The 22,743-nt window shown below is 44.1% G+C and overlaps 1 protein-coding gene and 1 long non-coding RNA gene across 2 annotated transcripts in view; one reads left to right on the top strand and one right to left on the bottom strand.

Annotated features, from left to right (window-relative positions):
- LOC125184268 (uncharacterized) overlaps positions 1-22,743 on the top strand; it is a 213,179-nt gene that overhangs the window by 13,397 nt on the left and 177,039 nt on the right. The gene's annotated exons all lie outside the window — the stretch shown is intronic.
- LOC125181693 (myosin heavy chain, skeletal muscle, adult) lies at positions 893-21,020 on the bottom strand. Its single transcript, XM_066980181.1, has 38 exons — positions 20,814-21,020; positions 20,582-20,725; positions 20,333-20,489; positions 18,324-18,351; positions 18,114-18,225; positions 17,932-18,024; positions 17,741-17,804; positions 17,551-17,649; positions 17,341-17,444; positions 17,113-17,251; positions 16,463-16,581; positions 16,228-16,377; positions 15,478-15,648; positions 14,526-14,832; positions 14,339-14,412; positions 11,548-11,635; positions 11,347-11,464; positions 10,708-10,831; positions 9,931-10,067; positions 9,314-9,569; positions 8,433-8,675; positions 7,906-8,082; positions 7,681-7,826; positions 7,491-7,581; positions 7,012-7,401; positions 6,739-6,865; positions 5,482-5,600; positions 4,887-5,083; positions 4,289-4,472; positions 4,035-4,200; positions 3,738-3,862; positions 3,271-3,579; positions 2,901-3,104; positions 2,499-2,624; positions 2,234-2,404; positions 2,043-2,147; positions 1,807-1,902; positions 893-1,186 (listed from the first exon to the last, which is right to left on the bottom strand). Exons 1-38 carry the CDS (start codon positions 21,018-21,020, stop codon positions 1,031-1,033), a joined length of 5,823 nt encoding a protein of 1,940 aa, XP_066836282.1. The 3' UTR covers positions 893-1,030.

A 22,743-nucleotide genomic window follows, 5' to 3' on the forward strand; every position in this document is an offset into this window, starting at 1 on the left:
GCATCAGTCATTGGCCTTACCGCCTGGAATGGTATTATTTCATCAGGAAACGTTGCGCACCTTCCTGCTCAGCACCTCTTCAGGTTGCTTTATGGATAGCTTGGGCAGCACAGACCACTCACAGATAACTCCTCCTTCGTTCTGTGTCTTTGAGGATTATTTAGACAGGCGAGAAGGTTCCTTCTTATCCCATGGCTTCCTCTCTCTGCCAAAGCCTTTGTTGGGAGACCTTGCTGAAAGGGTTTGGGAATCCCCATGGGTTTTATTGGATGGGTCTCCCCATCCACATGCTTATCTACCCTTTCAAAGGATTCTGTGCTGATCCCGATATAAGGCGGACTTGAACTTAACAGGGTTCATCTCTTTGGAAGGGCACAACAGTCTTCACAGTCCCCCAACCCCATCTAACCAAATTAATGAAGCAAACATACTGGAGGCTAAAGAGCACCTTATATCAGCTTCCCAGCAAAACATAAACTCTGTCAGTTATCGGCCCTCCACAAATCCGCCTTCCAAAGTGGCCAGCTAAAGGAGCAGTTCACACCTGACATTGTCTAGGTTAACTGTTACATTGCTTGCTGCACAACTGGGAGGCGATTGAGGCGCTGGATGGGCAAACATAACACCAGAGGTTTGGGACCAAACCGTAAGCAGGCTGAACTGGAAGAAGTCACTATCAGGAACTACTATTGCGATTTCTCTGCCTTTGAATTGCCACTTGCAATCTTGACCCAGTCATTAAGTGATATAGAAGGGATGAGCCATTGGGAACTAGGTGACAGAAAGCTGTACCGTGATGTTGGTATACAGAGGCTATAACCAAAGCTGTGCCCAAAAACAAATGATGATAGAGACCTAACCAGTAAAAAGAGAAGCAGATGAGAACTAATGCTCATGGTGGGTATGTGAAGTAATCTACAGACTTTATTCCTTATGTATGCAGGGGGCTACAAATCCCAGTTATGGAAGAAGTGACAGAGGGTTCACATTTTGTGCATCCCTCAGGCCACTTTGCTGCCACACGACATCCTCACTCTTCCTCTTCTATCTTCTTGCCATGAAACTCCCGGCTCTTTGCTCGGAGCTTGTTGACCTGTGACTCTGCAATGTCAGCCCGCTCCTCGGCTTCCTCCAGCTCGTGCTGGATCTTGCGGAATTTGGAGAGGTTGACATTGGACAGCTCCTCCTGTGTGGGGAGAGGGAGTTGGTGGTGAAGAGCCCGGGGCAGGGGTTTCACTCCTCATGCGTCTGGGCCTTGAGGGGCTCTGGTGATTACGCGGAGAAAGCACAGACCTCCTGTCTCCTACCTACCACTGCTGACCCAGAACCCTCTCAAAGAGCTCATCATCCTCCCTTATTCAGGACCCCGCTGTTGCAAGCTGCACCTGTACTGTGTCACTCTTGAGGAGCAATTCTGTCACGTGGCCTTCTCATTTTGTGTGCTTATTCTCCCACTACTCGGTGCCCAATTTTCCCTGTGGTTTATTAGGTTGAGAAAGACTCAGAAACCCTGTGCTGTTACCAGCGTCAGAGATTCATGAGCTTCTCAGTCAATGGACGAGGCCCTCAGGAATTTTGGTCTGACTTCCAGAATCAAACAGGCGGCAGAATAACCCTTGGTTCATCCCTGAGTGCAGCATGGCCAGAAGAAGGCGAGGCCTGCTGACACGGGAATGAACCACATGGCCAAGACTGTTGTGTCTTTGGAGTTACTTTCATGCCTCTTTCCTTGTATTCGTGCTCATCTCAATGACTGTGCTGCCCCGATGGAAGGGTGCTCATGGCCACTCTCCAAGCAATACTTACAGCCTCCTCAGCTTGTCTCTTGTAGGATTTCACCTTCATCTGCAGCTTGTCCACCAGATCCTGGAGCCTGAGAATGTTCTTCCGGTCTTCCTCAGACTAGAGTGGTTGGTAAGCAGGAAAGAGAGAGAGTTGGTTTCCCCACAGCACCAGAAAACATGTCCTCTTGGAGTTCACGGAAAAATGCTTTGGCTTTCTGTGAGAAGGGTGCGTCAGCACAAAGACACCTCCTGCCTTACCTGGTAGGTTAGCTCCTTCACCCTCCTCTCGTACTTGCGCACACCCTTCACGGCTTCAGCACTGCGCTTCTGCTCAGCATCTACCTCCCCTTCCAGCTCCCGTACCTGCAATGAGAAGCCCATCTTTGGAGCTTTCCAGGTGGCTCCCTTTATGACATGCTCGCTTGTGCACAAATACCATCCCTACGCACCCTGGCCTCCAGCTTCTGGATTTGCTTCTTGCCTCCCTTCAGAGCCAGCTGCTCAGCCTCATCCAGACGGTGCTGCAGGTCTTTCACCGTCACGTCCAGGTTCTTCTTCATTCTCTCTAGGTGGGCACTGGTGTCCTGTTCCTTCTTCAGCTCTTCCGCCATCATGGCCGCCTGGAGAGGCAAAGCAGCAAAGCCAGGTTGGGGCCGTAGACATTTTGGGGGAGGATACATCCACCATCCTCAGTGACAGAGTGCCCCAACTCACATCTGTGATGGCCTTCTTGGCCTTCTCTTCAGCATTGCGGGCTTCCTGGATTGTCTCCTCCATTTCACCCTGAATTTGCACGATGTCTGTTTCCAGCTTCTTCTTGGTGTTGATCAAGCTGGTGTTCTGTGCAACAAGAAGGATAGGATTTGTACTGTCAGATCTAACACCTCCACATCAAGAGTTGAGAGTGAGAGTAATGTTTATGCAAGTCTTTAATTCAAAGGTCCTCTTTAGAGCCCTAGCGGCAAACCAGACGTGTGCCTGGCTGGACTGGTCATGTCACAGCTTTGCTCTTCAAATACGTACACGGTAAGATGCATAGCAACAAGCAAGATACATAGCAATCTCATTCTATGTTATCTCCTGTGGGCGGGATTCATTTCCAGCAAAGTATCCGACCTGGGTATGGAGGAGCTGCACGCGCTCGCTTGCATCCAGAAGCTCCTGCTCAGCCACTTTCCTTGACCGCTCCGTCTGCTCCAGGGCTGCCCGCAGCTCCTCAACTTCAGCCTGTAAGAGGTTTGCTCTGCGCTCCACCATGGCCACCTGTTCTTTCAGGTCTTCCTGCGTCCTGAGAGCATCATCCAAGTGTATTTGAGTATCCTGTAAGAGGGGAAAGAGAGATTATGAGGTGGCTGATCACTGCAGCACTGTTGGACAGAGACATCAGAGACATTCCCTGCTCTTTTAATAAATTATTTGTACAGTTATGATGTTGGTGTAACATGAGGCAAGATAGATGCCTACGTGCACATACTTTGGTTTATACCTTTAGCACTGCCTGTGTGTTTCTCAGGTTCTTTTGTGCCTCTGCAGCCACACGGTTGGCATGGCTCAGCTGGATCTCCATTTCATTCAGGTCTCCCTCCATCTTCTTCTTCAGCCGCAGGGCTTCATTCCTGCTCCTGATCTCAGCATCCAGGGTGCTTTGCATGGACTCCACAATTCTGAGGTGATTTCTCTTCAGCTGGTCGATTTCCTCATCTTTCTCTGCTATCTTCCTGTCAATCTCAGACTTGACCTGGTTGAGCTCCAGCTGGAGGCGCAGGATTTTCCCCTCTTCATGTTCTAAGGAGGCCTGGACAAGTTAGTAGGAACAGTGAATAAAACTGTGGCTTGCTTTCTAAGTAATCTCTAATACGATACCACATGAAATACAGTTTGGCTTTCTTGCCACGTCTGCAGATTTCTGTTCCCATTCTTTCAGTCTGGACACCACTCATTAGCACTTTGTACCTCAGCTTCCTCCAGGGAGGCTTGGATTTCAGATTTCTCCTGCTCAATCTGCTTCTTGACTTTCTCCAGCTCGTGGATCGCCTTTCCTCCCTCTGCAATCTGCTCCGTGAGGTCAGAAATCTCCTCTGTAGGGAAGGGTGAAACAAGGCATGGTCAGACATAGGGCATAAAGGGAAGGGCCCTCACACACCAGGGTGACAGGTCTCTTCTCATCACTGCAGGCACACACCCGTGTGGAGTGGTGGGTAGACAAGCTTGGGGGAAAGCCCGGCCAGCAGCAGAAAGCCACGGACTTACGCTGCAAGTTCTTGTTCTCACGCTTCAGCGTTTCCAGGTGGTCCAGGGACTCCTCATAGGCATTCTTCATCTTAAACAGTTCCGTGCTGAGAGAGCGAGACTCCTTCTGGGAAGCTTCCAGCTCAGCCTGTGTTTCCTCGTACTTCTGCTTCCACTCTGCCAGGATCTGGGCAGATCAACAGGGTGTGAGTATGGATGTGGCAATTGTGAAGGGATGCTCTGCCCAGGAAGCACAGGGCCAGGGGCCAGAATACCTTGTCAAAGTTCTTCTGCTTCTTGTCCAGAGCTGCGCAGGCAGCATTTGTTCGCTCCACGTCAATCATCAGGTCTTCCACCTCGTTCTGCAGCCTCTGTTTTGTCTTTTCCAGGGAAGCACATTTGGCATTGACAGCTTCAACGTGTTCTTCTGCATCCTGCAGGCGCTGTGCCAGCTTCTTTCTGGGAGGAGATGATCACGGCTTCAGGTTAGAGAGTAAAGGGTAGCCAATTTTATAAGATTCACAAGAGGGCACTTGCCTGCTTAGGGGACTTAGTTCCTTGAGCTGTCCACAGTATTTATTCTGTCCAAGGCAGCATGCAGCCTAAAGGGCCTATCGCGTCTCTGCCCTAGCACCAATTGAGTATTCAGACTGTCTTAGCTCTTCTAACACCCTAAGGGCAAGTTTGTCCTTCCAGTCTGAACTTTTTCCACAGCACGCTTTTCATCTTTCTCCCTCTCTGCCCTCTACCACAAAGAGAGTATATTGATGCCTTCATCCCATCCCTATCTTGACCCATCCTCAAAGACTCCTTCCAAATACCCTTAGCAGTCTCAGACTTCTCCACCCATTCAACATCCCACTTCCCACATACTTGGCCTCCTCCAGCTCCTCCGTGCGCTGAATAGCATCCGTCTCATATTTGGTTCTCCACTGGGCCACTTCGCTGTTGGCTTTGGACAGGGCACGCTGCAGCTCTCCCTTGGCTTCCTGCTCCTCCTCATATTGTTCCCGGAGCAAGTCACAGTCGTGGCGAGCAGACTGCACGGCATGGGCTAGGGCGTTCTTGGCCTGTGGGGACACTGGGATTAGTAACCTGGATACACATCTTGAGATGCATCTTGACAGTGAAATTGTCATGCACAGGAGAACTGCCCCAGGGAAAGGGTGGGTAAACTCTGATGAGAAAAATGTATAGCTGGGAGATGATGAATCCCTCATAAATGTGTGCTAGAGGATTAGGATGTGTTAGTGAAAGGTGGCCAGGGGACACTAATCCCTTGTTTCTGTAAACGTGCCTACAGATGTGTGTGCATGCTGTCTTGGAGGGCATCAGAATCTCATTAAGGGCTTGTGGATGACTTCCTCTAGCATCAAAATCACTACGGTTCCTTCCCTGTGTGTTGTGATGAGTATAACTCATGCATTTCTGGGTGATGTGGCTTGCAGGAAGTAGGGTACTTCCAGACCTTTATTTCTTCCTCTAGATGTCTCTTCAGTTCCTCAATCTGTTGGGTAAATCCCTGCTTGCCCCTAGACAGCTGAGAAATCAAAGCATCCTTTTCTTCCACCTGGCGTGAATATTCACCTGGCAAGTGAAAAATAAATAAATAAATAAAGTTACACTAACGGTAGAATCATAGAATCATTTAGAAAGACCCATCAGATCATCAAGTCCAACCATGATGTAACACTATAGTGAACTACCAAGTTCACTACTAAACATTTTCCTGAGCATCACATCCATTCATCTCTTAAATATCTCCAGGAATGGAGACTCTGCTACTTCCCTAGGCAGCCTGTTCCAGTGCCTAACCACTCCTTCCACAGAGAAATTCCTCCTGACACCTAATCTAAACCTCCCCTGATGCAACTTGATGCTATTTCCTCATGTCCTATCACTTGTCACGTGAGGAAAGAAACCAGCACCCACCTTGCTACAACCAACTTTCAGGCAGTTCTAGAAAGCCGTGAGGTCTCCCTTCATCCCCCTTTCTCAAGACTAACCAAACCCAGCTCCCTCAGCGGCTCCTCACATGTCTTGCATGTCTTGCTTTCCAGTCCCTTCACCAGCTTCTTTGCTCTTCATATTCCAGGAACTCAGTATGTTCTTTGCAGTGAGTGGCCCAAATCTGAACACAGTATCTGAGGTGTGGTCTCACCAGTGCCAAATACACAGGGACAATCGCTTCCCTAGACCAGCTGGCCACACTGTTTCTGATACAGGACAGGATGACATTGGTGCCCACCTGGGCACACTGCTGGCTCATGGTAAGACAGCTGTGGACAAGCACCCCCAGATACTTTTCTGCTGAGCAGCTTTCCAGACACTCTTTCCCAAGCCTATATTGCTGCACTTGGTTGTTGTGACCCAAATGCAGCACCCAGCACTTAGCTTTGCTGAATACCATAAAACTGGTTGCAGCCCATTGATCTTGCCTACCCAGATCGCTCTGCAGAGCCTTCCTATCCTCAAGCAGATCAACATTCCTGTCCAGCTTGGTGTTGTCTGCAAAATAACTGAGCGTGCACTCAGTCCCCTCAACCAAGATTGTTGATCAAAATGTTAAACAAAACTGTCCCCAATACTTAGCCCTGGAGAACACTGTAAAGCCCTGTAATCTGGGGTTGCTTTGAGACGTTAGCCCAATTCTTGCTTTGCACCACGGTGTATCCTCCTGATTTTCAGGTTCTGCCATTGCACCTCAGGACTGGGGATGTCTCACCTGTTTCTGTCTGCAGACGAGCTCTCTGAGTATTGAGGTCATTGATCATGCGCTGATTCTGCTCCTCCTTAGTTTTGATCTCACTCAGCTGGTCTTCCAGAGTGCGGCACATCTTCTCCAGATTTGCCTAGGTATCAAAAACAAGGAAGGAGAGGAAATGAACACCTGCACGCTGTCTAATTCTCACAGCAGGATTCTTATATGAGAGTGTGACTAGTAGATTCAGGCTATGTGCTGTACCTTGGCCCTGTGAATTCTACTGCAATTCTTTACCTTGGCTTTGGAGACAGACTCCATGTTACTGGCCAAGTCATCTATCTCCATCTTCAGCTCACTCTTCTCCTTCTCCAGCTTCTGCTTGACTCGTTGCAGGTTGTCGATCTGCTCCCCAAGCTCAGCTGTGCTGTCTGCGTGCTTCTTCCGCAGGGCGGCAGCTGTGGCTTCGTGCTGCAGCGTGGCCTCTTCGAGGTCGCGGCGCATCTTCTGAAATTCTGCCTCACGCTTCTTGTTCATCTCAACCTGAGCTGCTGTAGCCCCTCCTGCTTCTTCCAGGCGCTCGCTGATCTCCTCCAGTTCCCTGGAGAGGTCAGCACGGTGCTTCTCTGCTTTTGCCCGAGAGGTTCGCTCTGCCTCAATTTCCTCCTCCAGTTCCTCGATACGGGCCTGGGGAAAATGCGAGACCCTTTACACACCCATGCCCTCCTTGTACTGACGTCTTTCTGAAGGGCGGAAGGGAAGGACCAGAGGCTTGCCTGCAGCTCCTTGATCTTCTTCTGCAATTGCATGCCCAGGGCTTGCTCATCCTCAATTTTGCTCTGGATCTGGCTGATTTCAAAGTCTTTCCTTTGCACAAAGCATACAGAATCACAGTGTTAACACCTGAATAAAACTACCTAATAAATGCACCTGACCCACACTCAGGTGTCTCACAACCACACTTACTTTTTCAGTTTCTCATCCAGCTGCTGCTTATCATTTTCCAAATCCATTATGCTGTCATGGGCCAGCTTCAGGTCTCCCTCAAGTTTCCTCTTAGCCCTTTCAAGGTCCATGCGCAGTTTCTTCTCTTGCTCCAGGGACCCTTCCAGCTAAACACAACAACACCATCAATGCCAGGCAGGTCGAACTCCATACCTGTCCTGTCTTGCTGGAGGCACGTGTGCTTACATCATCCACTTGCTGCTCCAGCTTGGTTTTTGCTTTGGTCAATGTATTGACTTTGTCCTCTTCGGCCTGCAGGTCGTCCAGTGTCTGCTGGTGGGCCTCTTGGAGGGCTTTCTTCTCTTTTGTCAGCTTGGCTATGGTCTCATCCAGGGATGCCATCTCCTCTGTAAGGTTTTTCACCTATAAATTGGATAAAATATTTAATATTCAGTCAAAAACCTGATTCCTGGTGCAGTGTCCTGGTTTCAGCTAGGATAGAGTTCATTTTCTAGCTGGTATGGTGCTGTGTTTCAGATCTAGGATGAGAATAATGTTGATAACACACTGGTTTTAACTGTTGCCGGGCAGTGTTCGCACTAAGTCAAGGACTTTTTAGCTTCTCATACTTCACTGCCAGTAAGGGGGCTGGGGGTGTGCAAGAATCTGGGAGGGGAGAGAACCTGGACGGTTAACGCAAACTAGGGGGATGCCAGCCTAATAATGGGAGGTATCTATCCCTTCTCCCTTTGTGTGACTCTCCATGTGTGTACCTTGTTTTCAGTGGCATGTTTTTCCTTCTCAACTTTAGCCAAGGTTAACTCCAGGTCATCAATATCTTTCTTCAGCTCTGAACATTCATCCTCCAGTTTCCTCTTCTTGGCTGTCAGCTCAGCATTGATTTCTTCCTCATCCTCGGCCCGTTCTGTCACCTCCTTAATTTTGGCTTCCAGTTGGATTTTGGTTTTGATGAGCTGGTCACACCTTTCCTCGGCATCAGCCAAGCTGTCTGCTTCCTGATGGGGAGACAGAGGTTTTTCTGGGTCATAACGTTTTGAAATTTCTGTTGTGTTGTCTTTTTCTGTCACAGACTCAGTATTCAATAGTTTTTACTTTTTTAATTTAGTCATCATGATCGTTATCATATTTGGGTAGCCAAGGTTTTTCCATTTGTGGGAATAATACAGTAAAGAAAGTAGTGTTTTGCTTGGAGCTAAGAAACTGCCTTTTCCTGATTGAAGTTGAACACCAAGGATCTGTGCGTGTGAAGGTAATCTAGCCTTATAGTGTATCTGTGTTTATGTAAAGTGGGTCCTTCTCAGGGTTGCCTTTACAATGTTAAGTAGGCACAGAGCTTTGACAGTACACAGATGGAGATGATTCCCTTCCAGGTCACAAGCGCTACTTGGCTTTTTCCTCAGGACATCAGGGCTGCTGAGTCTCATTTGGCACTTACATTTATCCTCACTGACTGACAGGGAACTTGCTGTGCCCCTGGCAGTGTTCACAGTTACTCAACTTTAGAGTAACTTCGAGTGTGTGACTTTTTTTCTATTGCAATTTAGTCAGCTTCCTGTAAGTCTCTGCTTGGGGGAAAAATGAAATCTGCCTGTATGACATGTTTTCTCAGGAACGAATAAACAGTGATATTCACCGCCTGCACTTGGAGCTGAAGGTCATTTTTTTCCTGCAACAGGGCCACCATTTTCTCCTCCAGTTCTTTCCTCTTTGCCTCAGACTTTTCAAGTTCTTCCTTGGTTTTCTCAAACTCTTCTTTCATGTTGGCCATCTCCTTCTCAGATTCTGCACTCTTCAGCAAGGGCTTGATTTTGAAGAACAGCTTCATCCAGGGCCAGTGCTTGACATTCATGAATGCACGAACGTTGTACTGGATGCAGAAGATGGACTCCCTGATATAAAATTTGCATAAGTATTACATGCCTTGTGTGTTACAAATTTAGACTCAATTAATTTTACAGGATCACAGAATCACAGAATTGTAGGGGTTGGAAGGGACCTCAAGAGGTCATTGGATCCAACCCCCCTGCCAAAGCAGGTTTCCTAGAGCAGATTGCCCAGGTAGGCATCCAGATGGGCCTTGAATATCTCCAGAGAAGGAGACTCCACAACCTCCCTGGGCAGCCTGTTCCGTTGCTCTGTCACCCTCACTGTGAAGTTCTTTCACATGTTATTAATTAACAGTAATAATAGTGCTTGGTTAATAATTAACCAAGCACTGTGAGAGTAAATTAAATACATGGAAATATTTACCTCCTTTCCACCATTCTACGATATTCCACTCTCATCAGGAAACCTCTGCACCTGGCCTGTGTGCGAGTGATGATTTCTGCCAGCTTATCATCTCTCATCTCCTCCAGGAGTCCCAGCAACCCAGCTTTGAAGAATACCTCAAGAAAGGAAATTGTCAGCCTATCACTGTCAGGTTAGACAGAACAGAGGTACAGAGGCTTTCCTTATTCTGGAAGAGACCTTAATGGCCTTGACCAGCCTCACCTAAGCTCTCCTCCCAAATCTATTCCCATGGGCCTAGGAGCTTCTTGAAAACTCAGCTCTAGGCCTTCAGTCCCTGTCTGAACCATGTTGTAGGACTACTGGTTTCCCATTCAGCCATAGCATCAGCCATGCGTCTGCCTGGCTGTGGTCACCAGTGAACTCTAATATGACCTGCAGACTTACTTCCTGGCTTGATGTTAGATCTTTTTCATTGCTATGGATCCATCCAGGAATTACTGGGTAGTGCCTGACCCTTGTTATCCTACCTAGACCTGGCCCTGACCAATCTCTAAAACCAAAATTTTATGGGTTCATCTTAAACCTTCCATATTGTTGCAAACATGCCAGATGATCTGGACTCATGTTTAAACCTAGTTATCATCCTTGGGTCTTCCCTACTTTCTTAAATACTGTAGGGTTGGTTTCCTGCTGGTTCAGGCCCCTAACCTGCCATCTGTGTTACTGCACTGCATTTTCATTCTCTGAGGGAGAAGCCAGCCATTATTTCTCCCTGAACATAGGAGCTCTTTTTACCTTAGTGTGGCCAAATCTGTACTGAGTGTGGTCCACATCGATGGACCCAAGGAGCTTCTCTGAAGCCTTCTTGCTGTCCATGAACTGTCCCTCTGGAATAGCACTGGCATTAAGCACTCTGTATCTGTAGGAGAAAACAGAACATGAAGAAACAACTATTGCCAATACCACTACGGCGAATGAACCCCACAGCCTTCTTAGCTACATCGGACTGGCCAGTTGGGTGATATGTGATATGGGGGGACAGCCCACCCATTCAGGACTGCGTAAGTGACATTTCCATACTGTTAATTCAAAATCTGAGAGAATCCTAATCCTCAAGAACATGAAGAAATAACCATTGCTTAAACCACCACTGAAATTGAAAACCACAGCCTTCTCAGACTGCCTTACTGAATTAGTCTGATGCCTGAAGGTAGTTCATGCTTCCAGAACAGGATATGGAGGTTTCATTTACTGTAATTTCAGAGTTCAAGGTAAACCTAATCCTCAGCAATATCATCACATCATCATGAACTGATAGTGAAACATTTCTATATTACTACTTAGTACCAATATAAAGTGTACTGTTTCATGTACATTAGGATATTCAGGTTATTTATCTTAGTCCAAATGAGCAGAAAGGTGGAGCACTCTTACCTCTGTTTGAAGTCAGCATACAGGACTCTGCTGGGGAATCCTTTCCTGCAAATCCTAATCCCTTCCAGCACACCATTACACCGCAGCTGGTGCAGCACCAGCTCATGTTCCATGGCACCTAACAAACACCATGATTACTGTTTGACACACAGGAGAAAGGCTCCTTTGGCTCAAATTTTCCTGCTGTTTGATTCCCCTTACCTGGTGTTTTTGTTTCATTTGGAATGATGCAGCGTACAAAATGGGGGTGAGTGCTTCTCAGGTTAGCCATTAGCTTGTTTAAATTCTCCTGTGAGACCATAAGATGAATTATAATTAATTGTAAGTGTTGCATGCTTAATAGTGTATTTATCAAACTGAGTGTTTCTGGATGCAGACCTGTCTTCTCTACAACACCTTATAGAGCTCCCAAAGGGAAACTCAGAAATTGAAAGCTCCCAGCTTTGTTGGTTTTAAAGTTCCTTCATTGAATAATAATTAATATTATTTTTTTCTTAATCTCCTCATACAAGTACACAGCTGCCATCTTACAGTTTTCCTTCCAGATAGTATGTCTTGCAAAAGACAATTGAACATTTTAATTTATAGATACTGATGATCAGGGCTCTTGGCTACGCCTGACTATTATCTGTTTTGGTAGCCGATTTCATATAATATATTCATTGAATGCTTTGGGTTGGAAAGGACCTTAAAGATTATCTAGTTCCAACCCCTGCCATGGCAGGGATATCTCTCACCAGATCAGACTGCTGAAAGCCCCATTCAACCTTTCTGTGAACAATTCCAGGGATCAGGCATCCACAACTTCTCTGGGCAACCAGTTGCAGTGCCTCACCACCCTCATGCAACTTGTGAAGAATAAAATATTTGAAATTAACAAAAAAATAATAATAATAGTAAAATAAATTCTCCTAGAGAAGCTGGCAGTTCAGGGCTTGAACAGCTACATCCCTTGCTGGGCTAAAATCTGGCTGGATGGCCAGGCCCAAAGAATAGTGGTGAACAGAGTGAAATCCAGATGGCAACCGGTCACCAGTGGTGTTCCCCAGGGGTCAGTGTTGAAGCCCATCCTCTTTAAGATCTTTATTGATGATTTGGATTAGGGAATTGAGTGCACCCTCAGTAAGTTTGCAGACAACACCAAATTGGGGGGAAGTGTCAATCAGCCAGAGGGTAGGAAGGCCCTGCAGAGGGACCTGGATAGGTTGGATCGATGGGCAGAGGCCAAGGGGATGAGGTTCAACATAGCTAAGTGCCGGGTCCTGCACTTTGGTTACAACCACCCCATGCAATGCTATAGGCTTGAGGGGAGAGTGGCTCGAAAGCTGTGCAGAAGAAAAGGATCTGGGGGTGTTGGTCGGTGCTCACCTGAACATGAGCTGGCAGTGAGCCCAGGTGACCAAGAAGGCCAAAGGCATCCTGGCTTTATATCATGATTCTATAATTCTATAATTCGATGGTTTCATGATTCATACTAAAGAATTTCTTCCTTACATCTAATCTAAATCTTTTTTTTTTTGTTAAAACTATTACTCCCTGTCCTCTGCATGCCCTTGTAAAAATTCTCCCTCCATCTATCTTACAGGCTCACTTTAATTATTGAATGGCTGCAATAATGCGTTCCTGGAGCCCTCTCTTCTCTAGGCAAAACAACCCCAGCCCTCTCATCTTCTATTCACAGAAGTGTTGCAGGCTTCTAACTATTTCTGTGGCCCTCCTCTGGAGTAGCTATAACAGGTCCATATCTTTCCTGTGACTGGGGACCCAGAGCTGGATGCAGTATTCCAGGAGGTGTCTGAAAAGGGTGGAATAGAGGGGGAGAATCACATTCCCTGACCTGCTGACCACACTTCTTTTGGTGCAGCCCAGGATATGATCAACTTTCTACACTGAAAGCACACACTGCTGGTTCATATATAGTTTTTCATCCACCATTACCCCCTAGTCCTCCTCTGCAGGGCTGCTCTCAATCCACTCATAGCACAGCTGGTATTTATGTTTGGGATTACCTCAACACGGTTACACGACCTTTCACCTGGCCTTCTTGAGCTTCATGAGGTTAATGTGGACTCCCTTATCAAACCTGTCCAGATCCTTCTGAATAGCATCCCTTCTTTCTATTGTGTCAGCTCTACCACTCAGCTTGGTGTCATCTGCAAACTCGCTGAAGATGCACTCAATCCCACTATGTCATTAGTAAAGACATCAAATGTTACTGGTCCCGATCCAGACCCCTGAGGGACATCACTCAGGGCTAAATAGGTTTGGCTAAATAGTTCTTGTTTGTTTGTTTGTTTTAATTGGAAATGAATAATTGTGAGGCCTAAATAAATAATGGTGTTAGGAGTAGTTCAGTCTCGCTAAATATCTCAACCTGAGCCAAATTGAAACCTTGAAAACATAACTGAAATCTGCCCACAAAATGCATTAATTAGAAAGCAATTTAAAATCCACTCCCTTTTCCATTGAAATTAATAATTGCCTTAGAATCTTACAATCTTTTCTTTTTTTTTCTTTTTTTTTTCTTTTGATGCTTGATCTATTATCTACTATTTAATAATATATTAAAAATAAGTGTGGGAAAATTCTCTGATGCTTCCGGAGATACCAAAGAAGTTCGTCTCATTCACTATTCATTCTCAATCTAAGTGGGTGAACTTCACCCTTTTGCAAATTTTATAGAACCCAGAGCAGATAAGAGCAAAATGAAGGCAGACGGTTAGAAGAACACAGCGAAGGATGCAATATAAATAGCTTTTTTGGAGAAAAAGGACTAAAGAAATTACTTAGGGTGTTCCGGGAGGGTGACCATAGCATTCTGTCTCCCGAAATGAAAGGAAGACCAGACATACATTACAGTAGAGGTTTCATGGTATTTTGAGGTCCTGTTTCTGAAGTATCAAACATGACAAGACCAAAACTGAAACAGACCTTTCAGATTCAGAATGAGATTGCATTCTTTCTTTGGACAGAGAAAAAATTCTGTACTTACACGGAAAAGAGCTGAGACTGTCTGGAAAGAAGAACCCTTCTTCTTACCACCCTTCTTACCACCACCACCAGCCTCTGCAATATTGGAAAAAAAAAAAAATTAAACAGAAGTCAGAATCAGAACGTTGCCTTTGAGGTTCATCAATATTCAGTATGAAAATATGAAACGTGAACTGTAGAGACATTACCAGCTTCACCACCATAGGCCGCAAAGAGTAAGGCCAGTGTCTTCAGAGATGATTTCTGGTACAACCCAATGACAGTTTCATTCAGGGGGTCCTTGTTCTTCTCAAGCCAGCCAGAGATGTTGTAGTCCACTGTGCCAGCATAGTGCACCAGAGAGAAGTGGGCCTCGGCCTTGCCTTTGGCCGGCTTGGGCTTCTGGAAATTATTGGACTTGCCCAGATGCTGGTCATAGAGCTTGTTCTTGAAAGAGGTGTCAGTTGCCTTGGGGAACATGCACTCCTCTTCCAGGATGGAAAAGATGCCCATGGGCTGGAAGATAGCAAAAGAAGTAACAGCGAAAGATCACAACAGTGTGGAGCATATGCTGTGAGGTTCAGCGGTACCTGTATGTTGTGGGTAGCATCTCAGCCTGGATAAGAGCCTAAGTTGGCTGGGAGTTGTTCTCAGCCAGGGAGCTTATTTGTGCCTCCCCTTGCCTTCCAGCAGCCCGTCTTCACCAAACTGGTAAGAATATCATTCCAGTTCAGTTTAGAATGGGCAGTGGAATGGGCAGAGGGAGAAGGGGTGGATGGAAATATAATAGCTACAAGAGGCCTGTTGTCTTGGGAAATCAGATTAAGCAACACTTATTTCCCAAAATGGTGTGTGGACTTTTGTTTTGAATCTTCAGGAGAAAAAGGAAAGGAGACAGACTCCAATTTGTTTCAAAGAATTCTTTTGTTGGGAGCATGGGCTACCTTTTCCACACCCAAAGACAGGGTGGTGCAGGACTGGTGACAAAGATTTACATCTAGCCTTCCTAATTTCTCTGCTCCACACTAAGGTAAATTCCATTGCAAAATGCTTTGTTTGACTGAAACTGACTGGCTGGTCATAAGTTCTTTCCCATCTGAATCGGGCTCAGGAACATCACAAAATTCCAAAATACATCACACATTTGAATGGAAAAGGTACCTTTTCAATGAGTTCAATGCAAGCAGCCAGGTCCATCCCAAAGTCAATGAATTCCCATTCGATTCCTTCCTTCTTGTACTCCTCCTGCTCCAGCACGAACATGTGGTGGTTGAAGAACTGCTGCAGTTTCTCATTGGTGAAATTGATGCACAGCTGCTCAAAGCTGTTGAACTGTTCAAAGCAAGGAGAGTTGCACAGGTTCTCAAGGGGCAGCAATGACCACAGGGTTTTGTTAGTGTTCTGCTGATTCTTTTTGAAGTTCCCCAGCAGAAACACTACACCTAACCATTATGTAATGGCATATATTTCCTTAGCAGGACTCCTGTTGTAAAATAAATAAGTAAATAAATAAATAAGGTGTCTTTGCAGGATTTTCTTCTTATTATTGTTATTTAGATCAATCAACAGGGAAAAATTCTTTTTTACTGTTCTACGCAAAAGCAGATCCTTCAATAAGCTTAGCTGCTGCACCATGGAGGTGTCTCAGCTCTCTCACCTCCTGGAGAATGGAAACTTGTTCAGTGTCCCACCCAGAAATTTCTCTGCCCTCTAATCAAGACTCCAGCAGTTTCTTTGATCTGACGCAGAAGCCCTAGTATGAGGACTGCATTCACAACACAGGGAACATGCTGTGGGTTTTCCCACAGCACTTCCTTTTCCTTGGCTATTCCAAAAAGAAATCTGTTTCTGAGACCTCATGATCTCTTCCTGTCCCTTCCATAACTATGATGCCAAATCTTCGTTACTCACATCAAAGATCTCAAAACCGGCAATGTCCAGGACACCAATGAAGTACTGTCTGGGTTGCTTGGTATCCAGCTGTTGGTTGATGCGAATAACCATCCACAAGAACATCTTTTCAAAGACAGCTTTTGCCAAGGCACCCACTGCATTGTTCACCTAGAACAGAGAAAAAAGTACTGGACTTACCTTCGAGGGCAGAAGAAGAATGCTCCTGTTCTTTTTTGAAGCCATCTTTATTTACCTGTTCGACAGTTTGACCTTTTGTCACAAATTCATTCCCAACCTTCACTCGAGGGTAACACAGGGCTTTGAGAAGGTCAGCTGAGTTCAGGCCCATCAGGTAGGCAGCCTTGTCGGCCACTAAAGAGGGAGAAAGAGAGAGAAAAGCATTTATCATTGGACAATGGCTAGAATTTGGTCAGTGTGAACAGCTGTGCTGTTCACTTTTCTAGAAATGGCAAAGTATTGGTCTGGTTTTACTGAGAAGGTCTAGAAAGGAATAAGGATTATGGAAACAAATGCTGGCCTTTTTTGAAAGCAAGAACAGGCATGGCTTGAGTAGGAACAGCTTGAATCCAGAAGCTCCCAGAAGCACTCCAAAATCCTGTTTCCTCTCCTGTTCTGTGACAACTGAATTTCTGCACAGCAAAGAATGCATGGTATATTTGGCGAAAAATCTGTTAGTACATCATGATGATATAGTGGTCGAATGTTTTACTGAGTGAGAGAGATCCTGTGTTAAAGTACCAATTTTCAGGCTGGGTACTTTTGGGAAGTATCTGTTGGATAAAAGAATGGTACTTCCCATGACTGGGCATGCACCTCTGCAATTAGACAGCCAACGAACAAAGATGCTTTTCCTCATTTTTCACTAGCTGAATTTTCTGGTACCTTCTGTGCCATCTGGCTCTGCCTGCTCCTCTCGCTGTTTCTGCTTGAACTTCAAGTTCCCATAGTGCATGACAGCCCCTGTCAGCTTGTAGATGGCAGTCTTTTCATCAGCAGTGAAGCCCAGGATGTCAATGGCACTCTGCAGTAGAAACAGTCAAGTTAAATATGTATTAAGTAAGTCACCCTGCAAGACATACACAGTTGATATCTTTTTTCTCTGATACTCACATCTGTAGCCATGAGCTCCTCCTGGTCATCAATACTGGGTACAGTGACCTCACCTTGACTCACATAGTGGTAGTCATATGGGTTGGTGGTAATGAGAAGCATGTCTGAAAGCAGGAAGAGGAAGGACACAGGCTTAGTTCTTTCGGCTAGATAGTAGAGGGAACAGCTGCTCAGCAATCTTCCTCAAGAAGATATAATGATCCTTCTTACCAATCAGCTCTGGCTTCTTGTTGGACATGATCTGATAAAATATGTGGTAGCTTCTTTCTGCCTTGAGCTGGAAAGTGACTCTGGACTTCTCCAGCAGATCTGGCAAGGCAGGAAGAAAGAGTTAGGAATGACACAGGACACGGAGGTAGGAATTTAGGAAGGGATGTGATCATGCCAGGATGTCACTTACAAGTTTCAATGTCAGCAGAAGCCAGTTTGCCTGTGGCCCCAAAGTGGATTCTGATGAATTTGCCCTGTTGAGGGGAAAAAGAAACATTTCAGCCCGGATGGATTCTTTTGACACCTTAATGTGTAATACCACTGGGTGCATCACTTGTCTTTTAATGGGAGGGAGGGATTTTGTATGAAGCAGCAACTTACAAAGCGCGAGGAGTTGTCATTCCTCACAGTCTTGGCATTTCCAAATGCCTCCAGCAGTGGGTTGGCGCTGATGATTTGATCCTCAAGCGTTCCCTACAGGACAATAATTATTTCTTGATATACTTTCCAAAAACAAGGAACAGAAAAAAAACACTGATTCAAGCCATTATCTATTGATGTACCTGCATTTTGCCAGGCTGCTCCTCCTTCTTCTTCTCCCCACTAGCTGCAATTGTTGCAAAGTACTGGATGACACGCTTTGTGTTCACAGTCTTCCCTGCACCAGATTCTCCACTGTCAAAACAAACAGAGTAGCAGAGAGCGTGTGGTCAGGCAGCATGTCCCCTGGCACAGGGCAGCCCCACAATGACCTTAGCAGGGTGTGTACGTACGTGATCAGGATTGACTGATTCTCACGGTCTGTGAAAGAGGCAGAAATAAAGATGTTGTTAGTAATGCTCTTGAGTAATACAGAACTCACAGTGTAAGACAAATATAAATATAAACAGTACTCTTTGATATCCAAGGTATTATGTACAGGAAGCTTGAGGGAGAAAAATACCTTCTGTTCTCCATTGTTGAATTTTACAACACCTTTTTCACCTCCTAGTTATTCATTTAAACTCTCTTTGAGGCAGTGAAACTGGGTATTTCTTCTTCTAAATTTGACTTTTTCTTATGTCAGACTGAGTATGACATAAATATTGATGTAAGTATTCCTGTTAGGTTCCCTTAAGGAAATTCTGTTCCTCTGAGAAGTCTGTGTTACAGACATTGGAACAAAACATTTGTATGAAAGAACTCCCTGTAGAATTTACAGACATCACCCAGTATTTGTGTGTCGTTTGAAGTTCCCAGAAAGTATGACTATAGGCTTATACATCAGGGAGTCCTTAGTGTAAGAATCTAAGATTCTTAAGTTTCTTTCCACATCTCTTTAGCAAAATTAGCTTCCCCTTCTATGTACCAAGGAATTAGAGTCAATAAATGTCTGCATCAAAAGAATTCTGTTTCCCATCTTACCAAACTCCTTTTTTTTTTTTCATTTTTCTCTTTCCTCAGTAACCTCTAAGTTCTAAAAGTGTAGAGATTTAATTATACTTGGAAATTGTTAAACATGATTTTTTTTTTTCCTTTTCCTTTTCCTTTTCCTTTTCCTTTTCCTTTTCCTTTTTTCCTTTCCCTTTCCCTTTCCCCTTTCCCTTTCCCTTTCCCTTTCCCTTTCCCTTTCCCTTTCCCTGTTTCTTTTCTTTTTCTTTTTCCTTTCTTTTTCCTTGTATCTTCTTTTTTGTTTCAAAGGAATTAATTATTTCCAAAGTGGGGAATAATATTTCTATATAGTTTGGGCTATTTTTTGTTTCAGATTGTTTCTGTTCATTCTTGGTTTACTTCTGTCTTTGCAAGTCTTCTTTTAAAGTCACTAGCTAGTAGGAAGAATGAAGAAAGCATGTGTGAAAGAAAATGCTAAATTACTTGTCATTCATGAATTCCATTCATGAATTCAATTCATGAATTACTTCTCATTCATGTTCCAATGTTAAAAAGTGGAAAAGGAGAAAAAAAAACAATTTTTCTTTTTCTTTTTTTTCCCCTCATTATTCAGGGGGTTTATTTAGTACAGTCAGCATTATTATTCTGTGATGTTTAGTTACATCCCTCTTAAAAAGTAGTTTATAAAACTACTGTGGATTCATGAATCTTTGATTCCCTTCAGTGAACTGCAGTTTCAGTGCAAGGATTCTAGTCTATTCTGGTCAAGCTAGCTTCATGCCTGAGAAGAACCAAATCCATGATATGGGAGTATTAGCTAACAGCTAATTGGAAACGAATGCCTTTATCATTTTTTCTGGACAGTGCAACTTTGCTGAGATCCTGGCTCTTGTTCTTTCCCAATAAGCTGTAAATATCAGAATAATACCTGAAATGAGCATTTCGGTTTTTTAATCTATGTTTTCATGAGGCCAAAAAAAAACCCCAACAACTTAATCTATAATATACTATTTAGAAAGATTGCTTAAATTGTCAGAATGTATTTGTGAGTCAAGTCATACTTCAAGCAAATGAGATTCAAATAATGAGTAGAGGAGAATACTTGTTTTATCTGACCCAATTTGTCCCATTACTTCTTCTTCAGTGTAAATTTTTTCAGTGCCTTTGATTTCATGCTATACGTTAGACTTCAGAAATAGATAGGAGAGTACTGTGTCTCATGCACAATACCAGCAAATGTTAAAATAACAGTTAATTAAAAGTTCATGCTGAGGTTTACATCTCTACCCAGACTGATTTTAAAAAAAAAAAAACAAAACAAAACAAATAAACAAAACCAAAACAGTAACAAACAAACAGCCACAACAACAAAGAACAATAAATTTCCATAAAGAAATTGCCATTTTCTCACCAGTCAGCATGAACTGATAGGCATTGTCAGAGATAGAGAAGATGTGTGGAGGGGCCTCCTGGCGCTTTTTGCCTCGGTAGGCCAGCACCACCTCCGGGTTGTACACTGGCAGCCACTTGTAGGGGTTGACGGTGACACAGAAGAGACCCGAGTAGGTCTGCAAGGAAGGGAGACAGCACGTTGCCTTCTGCTCAGCCTGGCACAGCAGGCCTTCCAGCTACCCAAAGGAAGACAGCTGCTGGTACTTACGTAGATCATCCAGGCTGCATAACGCTCTTTGAGGTTGTACAGCACAGCAGGTTCGTGGAGGTGGGTCATCATAGCCATGTCCTCGATTTTATCATACTTGGGAGGGTTCATGGAGAAGATTTGATCTTCCTTCACGGTCAGAGTCTGCCAAGGAAATGAAAGATCTATGTATGTCAGCTTACAGCCCAGAGTGGGAATCAAATGGTGTCTTTCAGCCTTGTTTTTCACTCACCTCTCCAGCTTCAGTCTTGACAGTAACCTTCCCTGATTCCTTGCTCTGGACTGTCCCTTTCACAAAAGATTCCTTAGGATGTACCACAAAGACTGACGTCTTGGCATCAAAAGGCTTGTTCTGAGCCTCAATTCTTTCCTTTTCTGATTTCCGCAGATAGGGAGCTGCCTCCCCAAAGACAGCCATCTCAGCGTCTGGAGAAGCCATGTCTGCACTTACACAGGAGGCAGTCAGAAGAGTACTCTGTAGAAAAGAAGATGTGTTCAGTAAGTGAGTAAACAGCGTTCTGTAGAAGAGAGAAAATCTTTCACAGTTCCATCCCTTCAAATATTTTAGTGGGTATAAACAACTCAATAGTTTGATTCAAACTTCCCTTTCTAGTTTGAGAACACCTGTATTATTTTCAAAAATTAAGGCTAATTCCTAACACACCTGGCTATGAAAGAAAGTAAAGAACAGTTTTAGAGTTCTGTGGTATTGCAGTTCATTTACATAGTGTTATTTTTCTTCATAGATTATAATGAATTTGGATTTTGCTATTGCAGATACTCTAGAAGAAATAAGTCTATGATGTTGGTTTAGACAGTAGCTCAAAGTCTTTGAAAGACTTCCTTGTCTGATAGCAAATAGTGGCTTTTCACTGTAAAATTTATTTGCTATGGACAATTTGTCTTACACTATTAGAGCCAAAAATATCATGATTGCCTACTCTGTTTCCTCAAAATCTTAAGTGGTTGGATTACTTCCTGGTCTTTAAAAGCTGATAAATTTTGTTGCTAATTCTGATGGCAGAGTCTGGAAGATAGTCACTACTGTTTCAAAACATTTGAACTATTTTTGTGTTGCACAGATAAAATATATCCAGAGCTAATGAACGAATGGATGACAAAAAAGTTTCAAAACTATGGTAAAATCACTAGAAATAGAGATGGTCCCTCACAGAAATAGGTATCCAAGACTTACAGGTAGTTAAATGGAATAAAGTATATGCTTTGCCCAGAAGTTCACAGGAGTCATACACTTACCTTGAAACTTTCTGTTGAGACTGGGCACAGCACTCCATAGAGACTTTTATAGAGTCTGGTATGCAGATGCTCTGGATGTTTCCTTTTCCTTCAGTCAAATATAATTGGCAAACCTTCTTTGGCAAAACATTGTCTGGCAAACGTAACTAATGGCATAATCGATTTGACAAGATATATTTAGAAATGTTTTATCTTACCATTCCTGTGGATATATCTACTATAAATAATCTGACAGGGCTGTTAGTAAGGGACTCTTGATGAGTCAAAGAACTTAAAAAACTTGTATTAGAATTTATAGGTTCCTTCACTCTCTCTGCAGGTCTCTGCTGACGACCTAGGCCAGGTAGTTTGGCTTTTTTGTACTGCAAGTATTTCAGAAGTAAAATGGGAATGATATAATGTATCTTCTGTACACAGTCATGCAAATTTAAGGAAAGCCTTTACAGCAACAGAAAAGACAATTCTACAATAGACAAATTATGTATGTATGTATTCACTAATTCATTGTATGTTATATGGAAAAGAGGAAAAACAGACACATTTCTTGGGACAGGATTTTCACCATAATAGTACTAGATACAGAGCAAACTTAAAAAATAAGTCAGAATGCAAATACAATTTGGGACATGTAATTTCTGCTTACAGCATGAAAGCTGACTCCTTAGCAATTAAAATAAGTTTAAGTATCACTTTGAGTAAATCTCCACTTGGTGTTGTGCAAAAATTGAAAAACTCAAAAAGGGCAACCAAACAGAATGTTTGCTATTCTTGTAGTAAGTCACAAATAATACTAAAGACTCACATAGTCTAAGCAAAAACAAATATAAATAATTGCAGTACAATGTACCCGAAAAAAGGAAATGATGAAAAAGAAAAATAATTTCTTTCAAAAGAGTTCTGGTTTT

This window comes from Anser cygnoides, chromosome 19 (assembly GCF_040182565.1).
Source record: "Anser cygnoides isolate HZ-2024a breed goose chromosome 19, Taihu_goose_T2T_genome, whole genome shotgun sequence".
Taxonomy (NCBI): domain Eukaryota; kingdom Metazoa; phylum Chordata; class Aves; order Anseriformes; family Anatidae; genus Anser; species Anser cygnoides.

Excerpts from the sequence above, each read along its gene's own strand:
- LOC125181693 (XM_066980181.1), bottom strand. The coding sequence starts at position 21,020 with ATGGCTTCTCCAGACGCTGAGATGGCTGTCTTTGGGGAGGCAGCTCCC. Across the intron at positions 3,863-4,034 it reads TGAGAACAAGAACTTGCAGC|AGGAGATTTCTGACCTCACG; the intron begins GTAAGTCCGTGG and ends CCTTCCCTACAG. Across the intron at positions 1,187-1,806 it reads AGAGACAAGCTGAGGAGGCT|GAGGAGCTGTCCAATGTCAA; the intron begins GTAAGTATTGCT and ends CTCCCCACACAG.